This window comes from Pogona vitticeps, chromosome 2 (assembly GCF_051106095.1).
Source record: "Pogona vitticeps strain Pit_001003342236 chromosome 2, PviZW2.1, whole genome shotgun sequence".
NCBI classification, from domain to species: domain Eukaryota; kingdom Metazoa; phylum Chordata; class Lepidosauria; order Squamata; family Agamidae; genus Pogona; species Pogona vitticeps.
The window spans coordinates 67,551,916-67,571,253 of NC_135784.1; the positions used below are offsets into that span (position 1 = coordinate 67,551,916).

The window sequence follows — 19,338 nt, forward strand, 5'->3', positions numbered from 1 at the left end:
GTTTTCTCTCACCTTTCTGAATTCCATTTCCATTACCCACATCTTAGAAACAATTAAGAATATTAATAAAGCTAATTCTTTGCTTAACCACTTCTAACAGGCTACCTATACTGTTACGTGAGCTCCCGTTGTTAATCTTGCTTTGACTGTGGATGCTAACTATATGTAGTCAATAGGTGGATCTGGACTTAGCAGAAGCTAAAGGAAGAGAGCTGTGTAGCATAGAAAACAGCGGCACCCAATAAAGCAAGCAGACAATGCAAGGAAGATCAATTTTACCTCCTCCAAAAGGGAGGGCATGCAAGAGGTAAGGCCTGGGTTCTCTTTATGGCTACACCATCTCCTTTAAAAGTCAGTTCACTCCTCCCATCTAGCCCGATACTGTCAACTTTGGCTGGCAGCAGCTTTCCAGAGCTTCAGGCAGGATTCCTTTTCCTTTTCACCTTGGAAATCCCTAGTATGACCTGGTAGATTTCCATCTGAGCACCAACCAGGTTGAGTCCTGCATAGCCCCTCAAACCAGACAATCTCTGTGTGTTCAGGGAGATACGAGAGCAGGCTTTTTGCTATAATCACCATTATTCCTTCTGGCCATGTGCAGACCAAGTGGCCATACAAATGTCAATGAAGTCATGTTTACTTCCTTGAAGTCTCCTATTAGGCAGAGGCCGCCAGCAATTCTGCAAAAAGACCGTTAACTAAATTTACTTTCTCCTTTACGTCTTCTGCTCTGCACTATTCACTAACTTCCTATGAAAAATTGACCTTCCTACAAAGAATTTTAAATTAACTTTGTTATGAACTGTTAATACAGTATGTTTAGATAAACTGCTCTCCTTTAAACCTTGCACACCCATATTCTGTGCCATGTTGGTAAAATGATTTCAGCAGCAGTTTCAGTTTCTTATAGGAGGAAGGAAAACACAGCTTTCATTATATAGCTGAATGTTTATTGTGACGATTATACATTGCTGTCCATCTTAGATACAGCAAGGACATGTGGTACAAATTTATTAATTATTTCTTACGTCAACCTAAAAATCCCTGGTATGAACTGGCAGATTACCATCCAAGCACCAACCAAGCTCAGTCCTGTACAGCTTTTCAAACCAGACAAGCTCAATGTATGCAGGGAGATATAAATAAAATTCTCATTAATACAGAATTTTTTGTGTGTGCATTTTCCCTTAATATATGTAACTGTGTGCCATTAAACCAGCTCTGGTGGTCCTTTTCAGGCTTTTCTAAGTTGAGACTACTCAGAAGCAGTTTGCCATTCCCCTCTTCTAGGGACAGCTCTGGGACCGGGGAGCTGGCCAAAGGCCACATAGACTGGTTCTGACTCCCCCCCCCACTCCAATATTCTAAGATCGGTATGATAAAAAACAAGCAATCTGTTCTGTTCCTGTTTTAGTTCAAATTTCATGCTTTTGAATTAATACACAGACCAAATAACAAACAAAACCTGAGTTAACAAAAAACTGACATGAATTTTGCAATTGAACTCTCCAACCAAAAGAAAGGAAAAAGAAAAGTTACATACACAGTATATGTAGCCGTAGTGAGGACTAGCACCACCAACGAGAAGAAACTGCCATGAGAACAAAAATAGCCAGCTGTGTCTAGATTGCATATATGTCCTGTACATGATGGCCCCTTGTGTGCTACGGCTGTTTGGTTAGGCTTGTGCACAGCCTGCAGGAGGATGAACTCAACTGTTCCTTAGTGTTATCAAATGCTTTACTTAACTGGCCAGCAGCTAATCTACAAGCTGTCATTTATACAAACAGTTTTTGTTAAGGACAAAGACATTATCCTTGATTCTACTGCTGGGCATTGGAAGTTCTGACTCTATTCAAATACAATGGAAAAGCAGAATTCTGGAGAACCCTAACTTCCAGTGTGGGTTGGTGTACAGATTACGTGGGCTTCTCCCACCACTGATAGCTGCTATTCTTTTACTTGCTGTTAAGCTAACCTACCCTTTTATCTCAAAAATAAACCCTAACCTGAAAATAAGCCCTAGTTAAGTGAAGCCCACAGTACTTGTCATACAAGCTAGGGCCACATAACCAAGACCAAAGGTTGCAATGTTTGGATAGCATGGTAACCATTCAATTTCTGATCAATTTAGTTGCTTCCACTGCTGAGAGAAATAAAGAAGAAACAAATAGGCTATGTTCACGTAAGCTGCAATTATCTGGAACTCTGGCCAGTATGGATTTTTATAAGATAGTGGCCACTAAATAGAGACACAGACAGGGAAGTTACTTGCTGGCATCTAGCATTCCCCACAAAACCTAGACTTAAGGTTTTCAAGGAATAGCCATCAAGTGATGCTAAAAGAAAATGTGAAGTTGTCCTGACAGTACATTTAAAAAAAAATCAGCCGACTACTGCATGAGGTCTAGTTGAACATTCACCTGCCATGCAGAAGACAAAAAGGTATGTTTCAGTCTCTTTACAAGCAACAAAAGAGCATAAGGAATCTCAGCTTTCATGACCATATTCCATGAATCTGACTCTCATGATAAAGATGCGGTTTAATAGAACTAATTTTGACATGCAATAGCATGCTTAGTTTGCATTCATAATCACAACAGTGCTGCGTGTAATACTTCACTGAATATGCAAATACCTTGTTTACATATAGTATAATGGTAATTTTATGCAAATTAAACAGATAATTAGGGCAATTATATCCTGATGTCTGATTAGTAAAATGACAGGTTCATAACAATATGGTGCAGTTAGCAATTATAATGTTGGCATCAGAGATTAAGAAACACAACACAGGAAAATGTTTTCTCAGCATATTTTGAGGGCATTAGGGTGCATAGATCATAGAATTTTCATGTTTTACAGAACACTCTGTAAGATAAATTGTACATTTTATTTTTGTTACTTTTTAAAAATATATCAGTTTAAAAGATTTGCATTAAAGATCTTGGCCTACTTATTACAAATCAAAATTTTAGTGAAAAATACTTTCACCAGTATTGTAGCACTGATGGTAGTAAACTAGCATAATATTTATTTGCTTGCATGTTTGACACATTTTCCCCAGAACTGGGATCCAGAGTGGCCTCAGCCAGAAAAATTCACAAAAGAAAATTAAAATCCAATAAAACTGCAAGCATTAAAATAGGATTATATTTATCATGCTATTAAAATATAACTAAAGTTAAAATGTTTTAAAATCATTTCATTAAAATGCTAATAGTATATATTGGAAAGAAAAGGAACAACATTTGGTTAAAATCTTACAATTTGGGGCTCTTAATTGTCAAAACCTGCCTGAATAAGAAGGTCTTTGCATGTTAACAGAAGGATGAGAAAAGACATATTCTAATAGTAAAAAAAGTGGGATCAGCATTCTTGTTTCATTGTAATGATTTGAAATATGTGTTATTATTACTAGCTGAAATCATATTGTATAGTTATACAAAAGGCATAATTTTTGGAAGCAAAATGACGCAAGTTAAGAAACCTCTGTTAGCATTATCTGTTGCATACTGATTCTGCAACTTGACATCCAATAAATATTGTCAACAAAAATTTCTGAACTTACATCCATTCAAAATTAATACCTAAAACCTCTATATAACTAAGCAACAGAATTTAGTCACTATTTATCAACCAGTTAGTCAATCAGTCAATTGAATTCAGCGTGTTTTACTCCTTAGTCACCATACAAATCACATTGCAATTATAGGAAACCAGCCAAATTTCACTGAAAGGAAATGCTGGACTTGTGGAAGTTTGCATCATTTGAGATCACAGTATGAAATAAATAAAATGAAAAATCAAAATACTAACTTTCAGAAGAAAGCTCTATGTATTAAGAAAGTCTCAGTGACAGAAGGTGGAGAGAGGTGGCCGGTTACTATGGCAACCGAGGCTACTGTTGAGCCTGAGGAAATACTTGAAGCACCTGTAGTTCATTTTCTGTATAGAAAATGACAATTCTCTTCTTAAACATCCTGGGGAAAAGATATTAGTACATGGAAAGAAATATATACAGTGGTGCCTTGACTTACGAACACCTTGACCTACAAACATTTTAAGTTACGAACAGCTCCGTTTGCAAAATTTTGCTTTGACTTGCGAATGGAGCTTTGACTTACGAACAAAAAAAAACATGGGAAAAGCGGGAAATGGACTTTGGACTGCCTGGGACTGTAATTTTAAAATATAAACATTGGTTTAAAAGGTGCTTGGTTTGGTTTAAAGCTGCTTGGTTTTAAAGCTGTTCTGTTTAAAAGGTGTTCGTTCCGTCCCTCCCTCCTTTCCTGCCCTCTTTTTAACCTAAGTTCACCTTAGTTAAAAGAAGAAAAATTCTCCCCCTAGTGGTAGAGGATGGATTAAGCGGTTTTGCATTAGTTCCTATGGAAACTAATGCTTTGACTTACAAACCGTGCCTTGACATAAGAACAAAAAACAGCTAGAATGTATTAATCAGGTTTCAATGCATTCCTATGGGAATTGATTCTTTGACTTATGTACTTTTTGACTTACGATCATTTTTTGGGATGGATTAAGTTCTTAAGTCAAGGCACCACTGTAGCTCTAAGGGACATAGGTTCGCAAATTTCTGTTGCACATTCAGACCTGATAGCCGAGGGAAACATAATTCCAGGCAGAACTATGAATTTAAAAGGAATTGGGAAATGAACCAAAAGTAATTGTGAGGGTGGCAGAGGTTCAAGTAACCTATGGGAACTGGTCTGGGAAGTGGCAAGTGGCCATTTTCGATGAAATACCAGCTGCTTTTCTCATAGGTTGAGACTTAATAGAGCATGTTAAGAGTGCTTTTGTTCTTACACGCTCGGGGGGGGGGCAGAAATCACCCCATACAGTAGAAAAGGATACTCTAGCTGAGGGCAGCCTGGATGAAGAAAGTTCTTTAGAAAATCAGCTTAATAGTTATGAAGAAGCTGATCTTATTCTTTTGAAGAATCCAAATAAAAATAGTTTTGTCCAGGAGCAGAAGGAGGACATTAGCTTGGTGGGTTGCTTTGAAGCTGCTAGTTCACCAACCTTATTGTCCCCTAAGTGCCCTAAGAGATTTTGCATAGACAAGGAACTCTTGTATAGGGAAGTTTTAGCCACCCCATACAGAGGAAAAGGAGAGTCCCAAACACAATTAGTGGTCCCAAGTAAGTACCAAGAGAAAATCATAGTTCAAGCTCACAGTAGTTTGTTTCGAGCACATATGGGCATCACATAAACAAAAAGAAGAGTTGCCCAGAACTTCTTTTGGCCCGGTATGGGGAAACAGGTTACATACTATTGCAAAACTTGTATATATGTCAGAAAAGAGGGACAGGGCAGGACAGAACCAAAGCAAAATTATGTCCTCTGCCAGTCATCTCTATCCCATTCCAAAGGCTAGGGATCGATCTGGTAGGTCCACTGCCTAAAGCCTCCAGATGGGGAAATACGTACAGTGGACTCTCAACTTACAAAGGTCCCTACTTACGGAAATTTCAAGGTATGAAAAGCTCCGGCTGCAAAATTTTAGTTCTACTTGCGGCCAGAGCTTAGACGTACGAAAGGCAGGGGGAAGAGCAGGAAATTCAAAGCCACCCCCGCTGCCCTCTTGTCTCTTGTCCCTGGTGCCCTCTGTCTCCTGTGGACAGGAGGCAGAGGGCACCGGGGACAGGAGACAAGAGGGCATCGGCTGCAGCTTTGGAAGCCCCAAAAGCCAGCAGCGGGTGCAAAGCGGCTTGCGGCTTGCTGGACTCCCAGCAAGCCAAAAGCCGCCCTGACCTCCGTGCCCACTGCCGGCTTTTGGGGCTTCGAAAGCTTCGCCCGCTGCCCTCTTGTCTCCTGTCTGCAATGCCTTCTGCCTGAGACAGAGGGCACCGGGGACAGGAGACAAGAGGGTAGTGGATGCAGCTTTCAAAGCCCTACAAGCCAAAAGCCGCCCTGACCTCTGCGCCCACTGCCGGCTTTCGGGGCTTCGAAAGCTTCACCCGCTGCCCTCTTGTCTCCTGTCTCCAATGCCTTCTGCCTGAGACAGAGGGCACCGGGGACAGGAGACAAGAGGGCATCGGCTGCAGCTTTGGAAGTCCCAAAAGCCAGCAGCGGGTGCAAAGCGGCTTGCAGCTTGCCGGACTCCCAGCAAGCCAAAAGCCGCCCTGACCTCCGTGCCCACTGCCGGCTTTTGGGGCTTCGAAAGCTTCGCCCGCTGCCCTCTTGTCTCCTGTCTCCAATGCCTTCTGCCTGAGACAGAGGGCACCGGGGACAGGAGACAAGAGGGTAGTGGGTGCAGCTTTCAAAGCCCTACAAGCCAAAAGCCGCCCTGACCTCTGCGCCCACTGCCGGCTTTCGGGGCTTCGAAAGCTTCACCCGCTGCCCTCTTGTCTCCTGTCTCCAATGCCTTCTGCCTGAGACAGAGGGCACCGGGGACAGGAGACAAGAGGGCATCGGCTGCAGCTTTGGAAGCCCCAAAAGCCAGCAGCGGGTGCAAAGCGGCTTGTGGCTTGCCGGACTCCGAGCAAGCCAAAAGCCGCCCTGACCTCCGTGCCCACTGCCGGCTTTTGGGGCTTCGAAAGCTTCGCCCGCTGCCCTCTTGTCTCCTGTCTCCAATGCCTTCTGCCTGAGACAGAGGGCACCAGGGACAGGAGACAAGAGGGTAGTGGATGCAGCTTTCAAAGCCCTACAAGCCAAAAGCCGCCCTGACCTCTGCGCCCACTGCCGGCTTTCGGGGCTTCGAAAGCTTCACCCGCTGCCCTCTTGTCTCCTGTCTCCAATGCCTTCTGCCTGAGACAGAGGGCACCGGGGACAGGAGACAAGAGGGCATCGGCTGCAGCTTTGGAAGCCCCAAAAGCCAGCAGCGGGTGCAAAGCGGCTTGCGGCTTGCCGGACTCCCAGCAAGCCAAAAGCCGCCCTGACCTCCGTGCCCACTGCCGGCTTTTGGGGCTTCGAAAGCTTCACCCGCTGCCCTCTTGTCTCCTGTCTCCAATGCCTTCTGCCTGAGACAGAGGGCACCGGGGACAGGAGACAAGAGGGCATCGGCTGCAGCTTTGGAAGCCCCAAAAGCCAGCAGCGGGTGCAAAGCGGCTTGTGGCTTGCCGGACTCCCAGCAAGCCAAAAGCCGCCCTGACCTCCGTGCCCACTGCCGGCTTTTGGGGCTTCGAAAGCTTCGCCCGCTGCCCTCTTGTCTCCTGTCTCCAATGCCTTCTGCCTGAGACAGAGGGCACCGGGGACAGGAGACAAGAGGGCATCGGCTGCAGCTTTGGAAGCCCCAAAAGCCAGCAGCGGGTGCAAAGCGGCTTGCGGCTTGCCGGACTCCCAGCAAGCCAAAAGCCGCCCTGACCTCCGTGCCCACTGCCGGCTTTTGGGACAAGAGGGTAGTGGATGCAGCTTTCAAAGCCCTACAAGCCAAAAGCCGCCCTGACCTCTGCGCCCACTGCCGGCTTTCGGGGCTTCGAAAGCTTCACCCGCTGCCCTCTTGTCTCCTGTCTCCAATGCCTTCTGCCTGAGACAGAGGGCACCGGGGACAGGAGACAAGAGGGCATCGGCTGCAGCTTTGGAAGCCCCAAAAGCCAGCAGCGGGTGCAAAGCGGCTTGCGGCTTGCCGGACTCCCAGCAAGCCAAAAGCCGCCCTGACCTCCGTGCCCACTGCCGGCTTTTGGGGCTTCGAAAGCTTCGCCCGCTGCCCTCTTGTCTCCTGTCTCCAATGCCTTCTGCCTGAGACAGAGGGCACCAGGGACAGGAGACAAGAGGGTAGTGGATGCAGCTTTCAAAGCCCTACAAGCCAAAAGCCGCCCTGACCTCTGCGCCCACTGCCGGCTTTCGGGGCTTCGAAAGCTTCACCCGCTGCCCTCTTGTCTCCTGTCTCCAATGCCTTCTGCCTGAGACAGAGGGCACCGGGGACAGGAGACAAGAGGGCATCGGCTGCAGCTTTGGAAGCCCCAAAAGCCAGCAGCGGGTGCAAAGCGGCTTGCGGCTTGCCGGACTCCCAGCAAGCCAAAAGCCGCCCTGACCTCCGTGCCCACTGCCGGCTTTTGGGGCTTCGAAAGCTTCACCCGCTGCCCTCTTGTCTCCTGTCTCCAATGCCTTCTGCCTGAGACAGAGGGCACCGGGGACAGGAGACAAGAGGGCATCGGCTGCAGCTTTGGAAGCCCCAAAAGCCAGCAGCGGGTGCAAAGCGGCTTGTGGCTTGCCGGACTCCCAGCAAGCCAAAAGCCGCCCTGACCTCCGTGCCCACTGCCGGCTTTTGGGGCTTCGAAAGCTTCGCCCGCTGCCCTCTTGTCTCCTGTCTCCAATGCCTTCTGCCTGAGACAGAGGGCACCGGGGACAGGAGACAAGAGGGCATCGGCTGCAGCTTTGGAAGCCCCAAAAGCCAGCAGCGGGTGCAAAGCGGCTTGCGGCTTGCCGGACTCCCAGCAAGCCAAAAGCCGCCCTGACCTCCGTGCCCACTGCCGGCTTTTGGGACAAGAGGGTAGTGGATGCAGCTTTCAAAGCCCTACAAGCCAAAAGCCGCCCTGACCTCTGCGCCCACTGCCGGCTTTCGGGGCTTCGAAAGCTTCACCCGCTGCCCTCTTGTCTCCTGTCTCCAATGCCTTCTGCCTGAGACAGAGGGCACCGGGGACAGGAGACAAGAGGGCATCGGCTGCAGCTTTGGAAGCCCCAAAAGCCAGCAGCGGGTGCAAAGCGGCTTGCGGCTTGCCGGACTCCCAGCAAGCCAAAAGCCGCCCTGACCTCCGTGCCCACTGCCGGCTTTTGGGGCTTCGAAAGCTTCGCCCGCTGCCCTCTTGTCTCCTGTCTCCAATGCCTTCTGCCTGAGACAGAGGGCACCAGGGACAGGAGACAAGAGGGTAGTGGATGCAGCTTTCAAAGCCCTACAAGCCAAAAGCCGCCCTGACCTCTGCGCCCACTGCCGGCTTTCGGGGCTTCGAAAGCTTCACCCGCTGCCCTCTTGTCTCCTGTCTCCAATGCCTTCTGCCTGAGACAGAGGGCACCGGGGACAGGAGACAAGAGGGCATCGGCTGCAGCTTTGGAAGCCCCAAAAGCCAGCAGCGGGTGCAAAGCGGCTTGCGGCTTGCCGGACTCCCAGCAAGCCAAAAGCCGCCCTGACCTCCGTGCCCACTACCGGCTTTTGGGGCTTCGAAAGCTTCACCCGCTGCCCTCTTGTCTCCTGTCTGCAATGCCTTCTGCCTGAGACAGAGGGCACCGGGGACAGGAGACAAGAGGGTAGTGGGTGCAGCTTTCAAAGCCCTACAATCCAAAAGCCACCCTGACCTCTGCGCCCACTGCCGGCTTTCGGGGCTTCCAAAACTGCACCCACTACCCTCCTGTCCCTGGTGCCCTCTGCCTCCTGTCCCCACAGGGATGGGAAGCAGAGGGTAACGGGGACAGAAGGCAGAGGGCAGCGTGTGCAGCTTTGGAAGCCTGGGATTTTTTTTCTTTGGATGGAATGGATTAACTGGTTTTCAGTGCATTCCTATGGGAAATGGATCCTCGACCGATGGACTTTTCGACTTGCGGCCACCGTTCCAGTATGGATTAATTTTGTAAGTTGAGGGTCCACTGTATATATCGCCGTTCATCAACTTTGCCACAAGATATCCTGAGGCAATTCCTTTACGCAACATAGAGACTGACACTGTAGCAGATGCCTTAATAAATTATATGAGCCAACTGGGATTTGCTAGGGAGATAGTGATTAGGGAACCAGCTTCACATCCAGGCTTATAAACAGGCCATGGAATAACCCAAGTCAACTCTTCACCTTATCATCCCAAGACTAATAGGTTAATTGAGAAATTTAATGGCATGCTAGTATGGATTATCAAGGACTATGTGGCAGAGAACCCAAATGATTGGGATTGCAAGATACAACCCCTGTTGTATGCCTATAGGAGTATTCAACAAGAAAATACTTGATACAGTCGTTTCGAGCTGTTACTAGGACGAGGAGTGTGAGGACCTCTACATCACTGGTTCTTAACCTTGGGTTACTCAGGAGTTTTGGACTGCAACTCCCAGAAGCCTCCACCACCAGCTGTCCTGACTGGGGTTTCTGGGAGTTGCAGTTCAAAAGCATCCGAGTAACAAAGGTTAAGAACCACTGCTCTAGATTAGCTCCGTATGAACTGGGAAGACCAGAGAGAGACAGAATAAGCTTCTGACACACACATATAATGTATAAAGCAAGAATGCAAATTTTGATCCACTTACCAGAAAAGTGTAGTTGTAATAGTTCAGATAGCCACATAATTCCCGAGAGGTGGGAAAACTGTACTGTGCACTTTCTCAAACATGAAAATCTCTTGGCCCAAGAAAACCTTTATTGAACTAGGCAACTGCACATGTTTGCAATTTTGCAGGAAAATGCACAGACAATGATAAAATACTGTCTACACTATTTCCCACTTGAAAAGGGGGCAGGAATGGTTTACAAATTGATATAATTAAGGCAAGACCTGTTTAATAACAAAATTATAAACCAGACAGGTATTGTGTAAGCGTAATAACATAGAGATGTTTTTACTGTCTAGTTTAAAAAGTCATCGCATTATGGAATAATTTTGTTAAATGCAAATCCAGATTCATGCATTCTAGGCAACTGCTCCCCCCTATCCCCCAAGATCTTCTCCAGATGAGTCCCCAAAAGTTCCAGAGCAAATTTTGATGACACATAAAGGTCTGCAGGATGCCAAGAAAATGGTCTTCTGGTGTAATTGACAGAAGCAGCTCTGCCACCAGGATTGCTTCATTAGACTTCTCCCATCAAATACCGTTATGTCACATCCCCACATTATAGCAGAAAGGCTGTCTCCTCCCTCCTTTTTTCCCCCAGTGGACTGATTGCGTATGTGGGAACATAGAGGCCGAGAGAGTTGGTATATGCCCTACATCCAAAACAAGTGCCATACTACAGCCCATTCTTCAATAGCCTACAGGCAATTATATGAACCAGAAAAACATATTTTAGGATATCTCTTTGAATAGAACAAAAATGCCAGCCAGAGCAGTCTAGAAACAGTAGGGGGGGGGAAACAAAATGGCTCCACATGAAATTACAGTACTTAATCTTAATTGGAAACTCAATGGATACCACACAAGCTGCACAATATATATTTTAAATGCTACTGAAGATCAGCCTTTTAAAACTGCAGAAGAAATAGAAGTTCTTAATAAAACTTTACTGGACTAGGTTGCCTGCCTTTTCTTTCCAGATTGGTTCTAATGTTTGCCATTCATGTAAACACATCATACACTTCCACATTGCCCTGTCATGTCTGACATTAAACGTGCCACTTAGCTCATTTCATTAAAACACATCATTTGATTCACATGCTTTTCAAGGGCTTTCTTTCATGGACTCCCTACCGCCTAAAAACTGACCTCTTGGATAAACCAGCTCCAATTTAAACATCAAACACATAATGATTGCAGTAATTTTTTTACAAATAATTATTAGAATGACTTTTTACTCTACAGTGTTAATTATGGCATTTAGTCGAGGTTTCTACAGCAAGTGAAACCATTTATTCTCCTTTCCTTGAGATCCATTTCTTGCATGGATCCCATGGAAAGGGTAAAGCTGCAGTGAACAAGAGGAAAACGGCTTCACCTCGGAACCAAACATATTGCGATATGATTGAATATCTTGATGCAGCCACAAGCACAAAATGCTTGTTGAACCAGGGCCAAGGGAGAAGCAGGGAGGGTCTATTTTTTCCCCAACATAGATTCTTCCCTGTAGAAGTAGACTGCTGAATAGCTCAGCGGTTTTGCTATCTGGCTGTAGAGGTTGGGAGTTTGATTCCCCACTGTGCCTCCTTGACAAGGGCGGAAGCCTAGGATGCATATTATCTCATCCAGCTCTGCAGTTCTAAGATTCCAATAAGTTGCTATTGGAGTGAAAGGGTGCCCATGCTTTATGGATATACAGCATTTCCCAGTCACAGGCAGCAACTGAAATAAGTAAAACTGTCCTGGGGAAAGGATTAAACTTCCTTCCCTTCATGGCATGGCCCCAGTCCCATGATTATTTATTAATCAAACAGATATTGAGTGATCCAGTCACAAGACCCCCAAATCACTTAAACACCCAGACCATTCAATATTAATAACGGTAACCGGATGTGTGCCCACGGACTGCTGTCCTTCAAGACTAAGAAAACAACATTTTATTCCCCCCACCCACAAGAATAAATGGAAAGTAGGTAAAGGGGGACAAGATGCACTCCACATGTTGCTGCAATAGAAACAGGATTCCTACAGTCCCTTGGACATTAAAAAAAAACAACCCAAATAAAAATGCCCTGCATATTCTTTTCTATGCACTGTTCTCACTGAATATAATGGGAAAGCAATCATAAGGGTCATATAGTTTATTTTTGGATGAAAGTTAGTGTGCTGGATGCGTCAGATTAAAGAATGAGTAACATACCGCTAAAGTCAGATTGCTTTTTGGCTGGATTGTCTTTCGCCCCACTATCACACATGGACTTTATGGAGCCTATAGAACTCGGCATAAGGATTTTTTGGGGGGAAGATCTGTTATGGCTAGTTTAACTTGCAAAAGGGGAGGCTGCATTCTTTCTATACAGTATTTCTATATTCATATCAAAGATGGAGATATATTGTTGCCTTGCATTTCTTTAAACTTGTATTAGAAGTTTTGATACTTTCCCCCCTGGATGGCACACTGACACTTATCAGCATGGCTCTTCCAGTTCTCATTTCTTTTTATCTTTTATCTTTTTCATCTTTGCTTGGTTTCAGAACACAGAGCACTTCAGCTAGTTCATCGCCCAAAAGGAGATGAAGCTGAAATTTTGATCAAGTGTGTTCTGCAAGACAAAGCTTCTGCAATTAATCTTCAGACTACTCAATAGTATAATTACTGTGGTGCTAAGTGTTAATTATTAAGTACATAATAGAATAAAATGGCATTAAGCAAGCTGTCAGTTTCCCATTGCTTAACACCATTTGGCAAAAGCTGCACACTCGGCCTGTCAAAAATAATTTAGATCAACATGCAGACTGTAAAACTAGGAATATGATCTCCAGTTTTTCTGTGATATCAAACAAGGGAGGGAGAGAGGGAGGGAAGGGGGCCATAGCTCAGCTGTAAGCCAGGTGCTTGCATGCCAAAGTCCCAGGTTTAGCTATGGGGATCCACAGTTAAACACGTATAGCATATGATGGGAACAAACCTATCTCGAGGATTCCAGAGAGCCTATTCAGAGCAGACATTACTAGGCAAGATGGACAAATAGTGTGATCTGATCTGAGGCAATTCCATGTGCTCCACAGAGTACCGATTCTCTGATTGTGGGATAACTAGATATTCAGTATGAAGAGGCTGATCAAGATGACCAACTCATACTGGAGGACAATGTCAAATAATACTGAACTGTTGCTGAAAATAATAAACACTACATTTACAGTGCAGTTCCTACTTCAGTTCTGCCACATAGGTGGCCATTTCAAAAAGAAATGTGTGGTGGGAAGCCATTTGTGTGAAATGGTTTTGAACACTTCAACTACTTCACCACAAAATCCCAGAACACTTTCAAAAGACTATCTAGGGAAATGGAGTTAATGACTTTTCAGAACTACAGAGAAGTAATGGATTAAACAGAGGTATTTGTTTCAAAACCCAAAAGGAAAGTTGGTTTCCCACTATTCTTTAACCAGTTAGTGGTCATATATATATATATCTAAAGTACTTGTCACTAGATTTTTCTACCCGAGTACCTGTTTGTGTGGATATAACTTTCCTCACTTTTAACTAAACTCAAATTTAGCTTTCCTTATGCCTTTGTGCCTAAAGAAAGGAAACAGAGCTTGAATAAATCATAAAAATCTCAACAACAGATGTGGGTTCCACACTACTTGCATACTCTGTTACCTAGTTCATTTAAAGCCCCCGCAAAACTATTTCTACTCTCATTGGCTGCAGCTACAGGCTTAAGCTAAAAATGTTTTTCTGCTGCCAAATATTCCAGGCCACTTCATGTGTATCTGATTGCTTGCACTACTCCTTCACTTTGCTTACATTCTGATACTGAGCACAATTATCTTCTGGCGCGCTGGGTAATATCATTACAGAGATGCACACAGAGAAAAGATTCGCTGGAAACACACAGCAGAAGAAATTAACAAGAAAGCTTAACTTTAGTGTAATTTATCATGAGAACCTAGAGTGAAACTGTTCCACTATAAGGAAAAAATGGTATAGAAAAAAAACCAGGCAGTTAAAACTATATAAGACAGGAGAAGGTGTGGGCGGTGTGATCAGCACCAGCTCTGTAGCAGAAAGGAATACAACTATGTGCTGGGTGGCCCCCAATTGCCCCCCCCCTCATTTCAGACAGCTTGGATAACAATGTCAACAGGGCTCGCAGGCTGAAACTGCTGCTGCTGAGTGCCTGAACTATGAACGGGAAACCAAAAGCCACTCCAGAGTTGAGTTGGACGAGTATGCCAATCTGGCCTGCATCACAGACACCTGGCTAGAGGAAGCTGTGTGCTTGTGTGTGCACATGAGCATTGTGTTTATGGACTTTAATGTTCACATTGAAACAACCTTGTTAGGACTAACTCAGGACTCCATGTCCTCCCTGGCAAGCACAGGGCAGCCCCAAGTGGTATCTGCCCCCATACATGCCAAAGGATACACTCTGTACCTGGCCTTCTGTGCTGGATGAGATCTGGGTGTGAAAAAGCTCTCTGTACTCGCATTGTCGTGGGCATATGACCCCCACATTTTGGGGTTTGGGCTCACTGGGCTCATAGTCCCTGCAGGACTAGGGTGATTATGATGGTCTGGCCTGGGAACTAACTTTGGATGCAATTTTGGCCTCTCCTCCAGTGCTAATAGATACTTTTCAATTTATACAGACCAGGATCTTTTGAAAAGGGAAAATACCACATATGTTCGCTGTAACCTGGCTTCTCCTAGCTCAAAAGAAACATACTATCATCACTGGAGGAATTGTGAAACCACTTTCAGGTTCTTGATGAGGGGTCCGGCAGACAGCAAGAGGCACAGTCAAAGAGGAGGCCTCACAGGAGTACTTGAGAGAGACTGAAACCCACAGGTGCTGAACCCACACCCTACAAAAAAGAGAAAGAGAAGCATAGTTGTAGTAGGACACTCCCTACTCCGTGGGATGGAAACTGAAGTATGTCAGGAAGATCCAAGGATCCACCAGGTATGCTGTCTTCCTGGAGCACAGATTAGGGATGTGACAAAATGATTGCCATCATTCATAAAACCCACAGATATATATTTTTCCTTCCCATCCATGTGGGAACAAACAACACAGCCAAGAGCAACTGTGAACAGATCACGTCAGAATTTGCAGCTCTGAAAAGGAAACTTAAGGATTTTGGAACTCAGATAGTTTTCTCATCCTACCAGTACTTGCAAGAGGAAGAGAAAGGGAAAGGAAAATATTCCATGTGAATGACTGGTAGAGTCATAGTGAGGGATTCAGTTTTTGGGACCACGGGCTAAGCTTCCTGGAAGAGAGACTGCTAGCAAGAGATGGCTTTTACTTCATGAGGATTGGGAAGAATGTCTTTGGCCACAGCATAAAGAAATTCATCAGGAGGGCTTCAAACTGAAGAGGAAGGAAGACACAAGTACAGAGGTAAAGATAGATGAAGCCTTACACACAGTAAGAGAAATGGACCAAACACTTCTAATGGGGGTCAATATTAACATAAATAAATGCCAGTAGTATGGGGAACAAACAAGAAAAACTGGAAACCTTAGCTCAGGAGGCTAAATATCTTGATAGGAATAACTGAAACTTGGTGGAATGACTCCCATTACAGGAATACAGCAATTGAAGGATATACATTCTTTTAAAAAGAACAGAAATAATAGAAAGGGAGGTGCAGTTGCAGTATATGTCAAAAATATACATTCCTGCACAGAAATACAGGAGGAGATTGGCTGTCCCATTGACAGCATTTGGATCAATGTAGTTGAGATTAAAAACAAAAAGGAACATGGTAGTTAGAATTTAGTACCAACTGCCCAATCAAGGAGAAGATGCGGATGCAACTTTTGAAAAACAAGCTTCAAGGATTTCAAAGAGACACAATGTAGTAGTGATGCGAGATTTCAATTATCCTGATGTCTGTTGAGAGGCAAAGTCTGTCAAGTATGGTCCTTCCAAGAGATTCTGGCTTGTGTGGCTGATAATTTTCTTCTACAAAAAGTGGAAAAAGAAACTACAAACAATTACAACAAGAAAAAAAAAAGGTGGGAGATAGCAAAAAAAAAAAAAAAAAAAAGCCACTGTGGCTTCACAAAAAGCTCAGAGAGGACCTGAAAACAAAAAGGACACATATACAAAAGACCAGCCACAAAGCAAGAATACAGGCAAGTAATAAGGAATTGCGGGGATGATATTAAGAGGTCAAAATCTGAGAATGAGCTGAGGTTAGCTAGAGACACTAAAAGCAACAAAAAAGCATTTTTCAGATATGTGCATAGCTAAAGACAAAGAAAAGAAACAGTGGCTCAGCTGCTCAATGGAGATGGGGAAATGATAAACAGAAGACAAAGAAAAGGCAGAAATGTCATCAGAAACTTCAACTCGCCCAAAATGTTGGAGCCAGACTACTGATCCGAGCCAGTTATATGGAACATATGATTCCCCTGCTACAACAGCTTCACTAGCTACCAGATTGTTTCTAAAACCTTACATGACTTGGTTCCCAGCCATCTGAATGACCTACGCATGCCTACCTAAACTTTATGATCTACAGGCAAGTCCCATTTCTTAATCTCTTTCCCCTCACTCATTTAGTAAGGACACAAGAAAGAAATTTTCTGTGATTGCTCCCAGGTTTTGGAGCCCTCCCACATAAGACTAATCTCCCTTCCCTGTTTACCTTTCACTGACAGGTAAACACTTTTTCATTCAGGCAAAACTTTTGAACCTGCTTGACTGGTAAGGATAGAAGTTTTAATTGAAATTGTTGATTCATTGCATTTTTAATGTAAAATATTATTAATATTTAGCTGAGATATTAAATAGTTCTAATTCTTTATAAACTGTGTTTTAATCCTGTAACAGATTCAATTACATTTTAATATTTATAATATTATCATGTATAACATTCCTCCTACATCTGGGAGAAAGACAGCATATAATTTTAATCTTTTTCATGTTTTAATCTTTTAATTGTATTTTAAATCATATATTGTTTAATTTATCTTTTGATATTTAACTTACTGTGTTTTTAATTGAGTGAATTTTAATGTTTTGAGCCGCATTGGTTTCCTTGTTGGGAGAAATGCGGCATATAAATAAAACTACTACTACTACTAATATAAATAAAATGAATATTAATAAACCATGAATAACAAAGAAATGATACAACCATCCATATATTGATGATGTTTCCGCTGTTTGATGCGGAGCCTAGCTTAAAGGAAACAGAATATCATATATCATGGTTCCTTTTTACATGCTTTTTCTTATGGTACCAGCAAACCATAATTATTAATAATAATGATACAGTTGATTGTACATTTTGTTTTAACCCATTGTTATATCCCTGCGTCCACAAACATTTCTGTACTTCCACAGTGGATTTGAAAATATTTTTCAGGCATACTGAGAGACTCCAAACAACCAATCAACTAAAGCAAAGGATGTGTCCTTGACTAGATATCCAGCTGAATTACAACAGCATTTCAAGAATCCTTGATACAATATTGGTCAATACTTCCATGTATTGGCAATCCTGAGCCAAGGAAACTCTAATCCAGCCTGAACAGAATCACGATGAGCATTCATTTGGGCAGCAGCAGAAAAAAGGCAATAGAGGCATAAGGAGTCCTCAGATTCTCAAACACAAATCAATTACTATCAAAGACTGTAGGTTTAACAAATTGATTTCTGAGATAATCCAATGTCATGTGCTCCTGTTCATCCAAAGAATCCACTTGATCCAAAGAATGCTGCACATCTGCCCTCCTAAGAAGCAAGAGATCCACTGGCATGGGGTTATCCAGGACCATTATGAGAAGGGGAAAAACTGGAGAGAGAAGCCCACCCTCTAGGGGAAACAACAGGTAAAAACTTACTAGTTCCTACCTGACAGTGGGCTTAAGCCACCTGGGTCAGGTCTTCATATAAATCAGCAGCTCTTCTGTAGGGTGGATTTTAATCACATCTGGAGAAGCATTCCAGGGTTTCTATTCATTGTGGCTCTTTTGAGGGAAACTTTACCAAAGCCCTGAAGGCTCATTTCCCAGACCTGACTCAGATAAACTTACTTTATTCATCACACAGCTATGTTCTAAACAATGAGAAGGAACAATTTGTTTCACCCTTCAAATAAAGGAATTTCATTAGTTAAAAATAAAATCCAGGTGTTATTCTGATGCTCATCACATAAGGAGGTTTTGTTGCTTTTCCACAGTTCCCATTTCTTTTTACCTCTTTGTTGGCTCTATCCGCTTGAACTAAAGTTCCATTGAGGCAGGGTTCTACATAGTGGAGCTCTTCATTATACTGCAGACAGAAAGAAAACAAAAGAAAAAGGTGAGACATTTAATATAAGCCTTTGGAAGATACAATTTAAGTTAATGACTGAAAACAAGAGCAAAACACAGATGACACACTATCTTAGAATGCGGTGCTTGCTTTTTGAGCACATCATTCTGATTTTGTGTTTTAAAAACTGAACTGTTAAGAAAGAAAGCATTCAGTCAAGGAAGTTTTTAAGTTACAGATCAGATAGAACAAAGATGGTTCAGGAATCGTTCATCATAAAACCAAAGGCCTAAATCCAAGTGGTAAACCTTACTAAAGTAAAACTACTGAATTAACTGCTGTATGACTAGACCACACTAAATGTAGAATTCAATTGAATCAACAGATCAGCTCTAGTTGGAAATGCAACTTGAATTCAGGCCATATACTCTGAATCTTACTTAGGTGGACTGGGATTACCAGGGCTAACAGATAAATCTAACTACAGCCAACCTTTCAGTCCTCTTATTCACATAAATGAACCCTAGGAAATATTTAAATCATGACTTGGAAAACAATATATCTCAGAACTGTCCAACTGGAGATTTCTGGGAAGTATAGTCCATACTATAGCAAGGAGAGACAAGAGGGCCTTCTTAAATGAACAATGCAAAGAAATAGAGGAAGATAACAGAAAAGGAAAGACCAGAGATCTGTTCAGGAAAATTGGAGATATTAGAGGAACATTTTGCGCAAAGATGAACATGATAAAAGACAAAAATGGGAGGGACCTAACAGAAGCAGAAGATGTCAAGAAGAGGTGGCAAGAATACACAGAGGAATTATATCAGAAAGATTTGGATAT

At 43.6% G+C, this 19,338-nt stretch overlaps 1 protein-coding gene across 5 annotated transcripts in view; it reads right to left on the reverse strand.

Moving 5' to 3' along the window:
- Positions 1-19,338, reverse strand: part of CACNA2D3 (calcium voltage-gated channel auxiliary subunit alpha2delta 3) — a 648,666-nt gene that overhangs the window by 313,741 nt on the left and 315,587 nt on the right. For all 5 annotated transcript variants that reach the window (XM_072989633.2, XM_072989631.2, XM_072989630.2 and 2 more), the window contains exon 9: positions 18,438-18,512. In XM_072989633.2, coding sequence (XP_072845734.2) covers positions 18,438-18,512 — 75 coding nt within the window. The remainder of the gene's footprint in view (positions 1-18,437; positions 18,513-19,338) is intronic.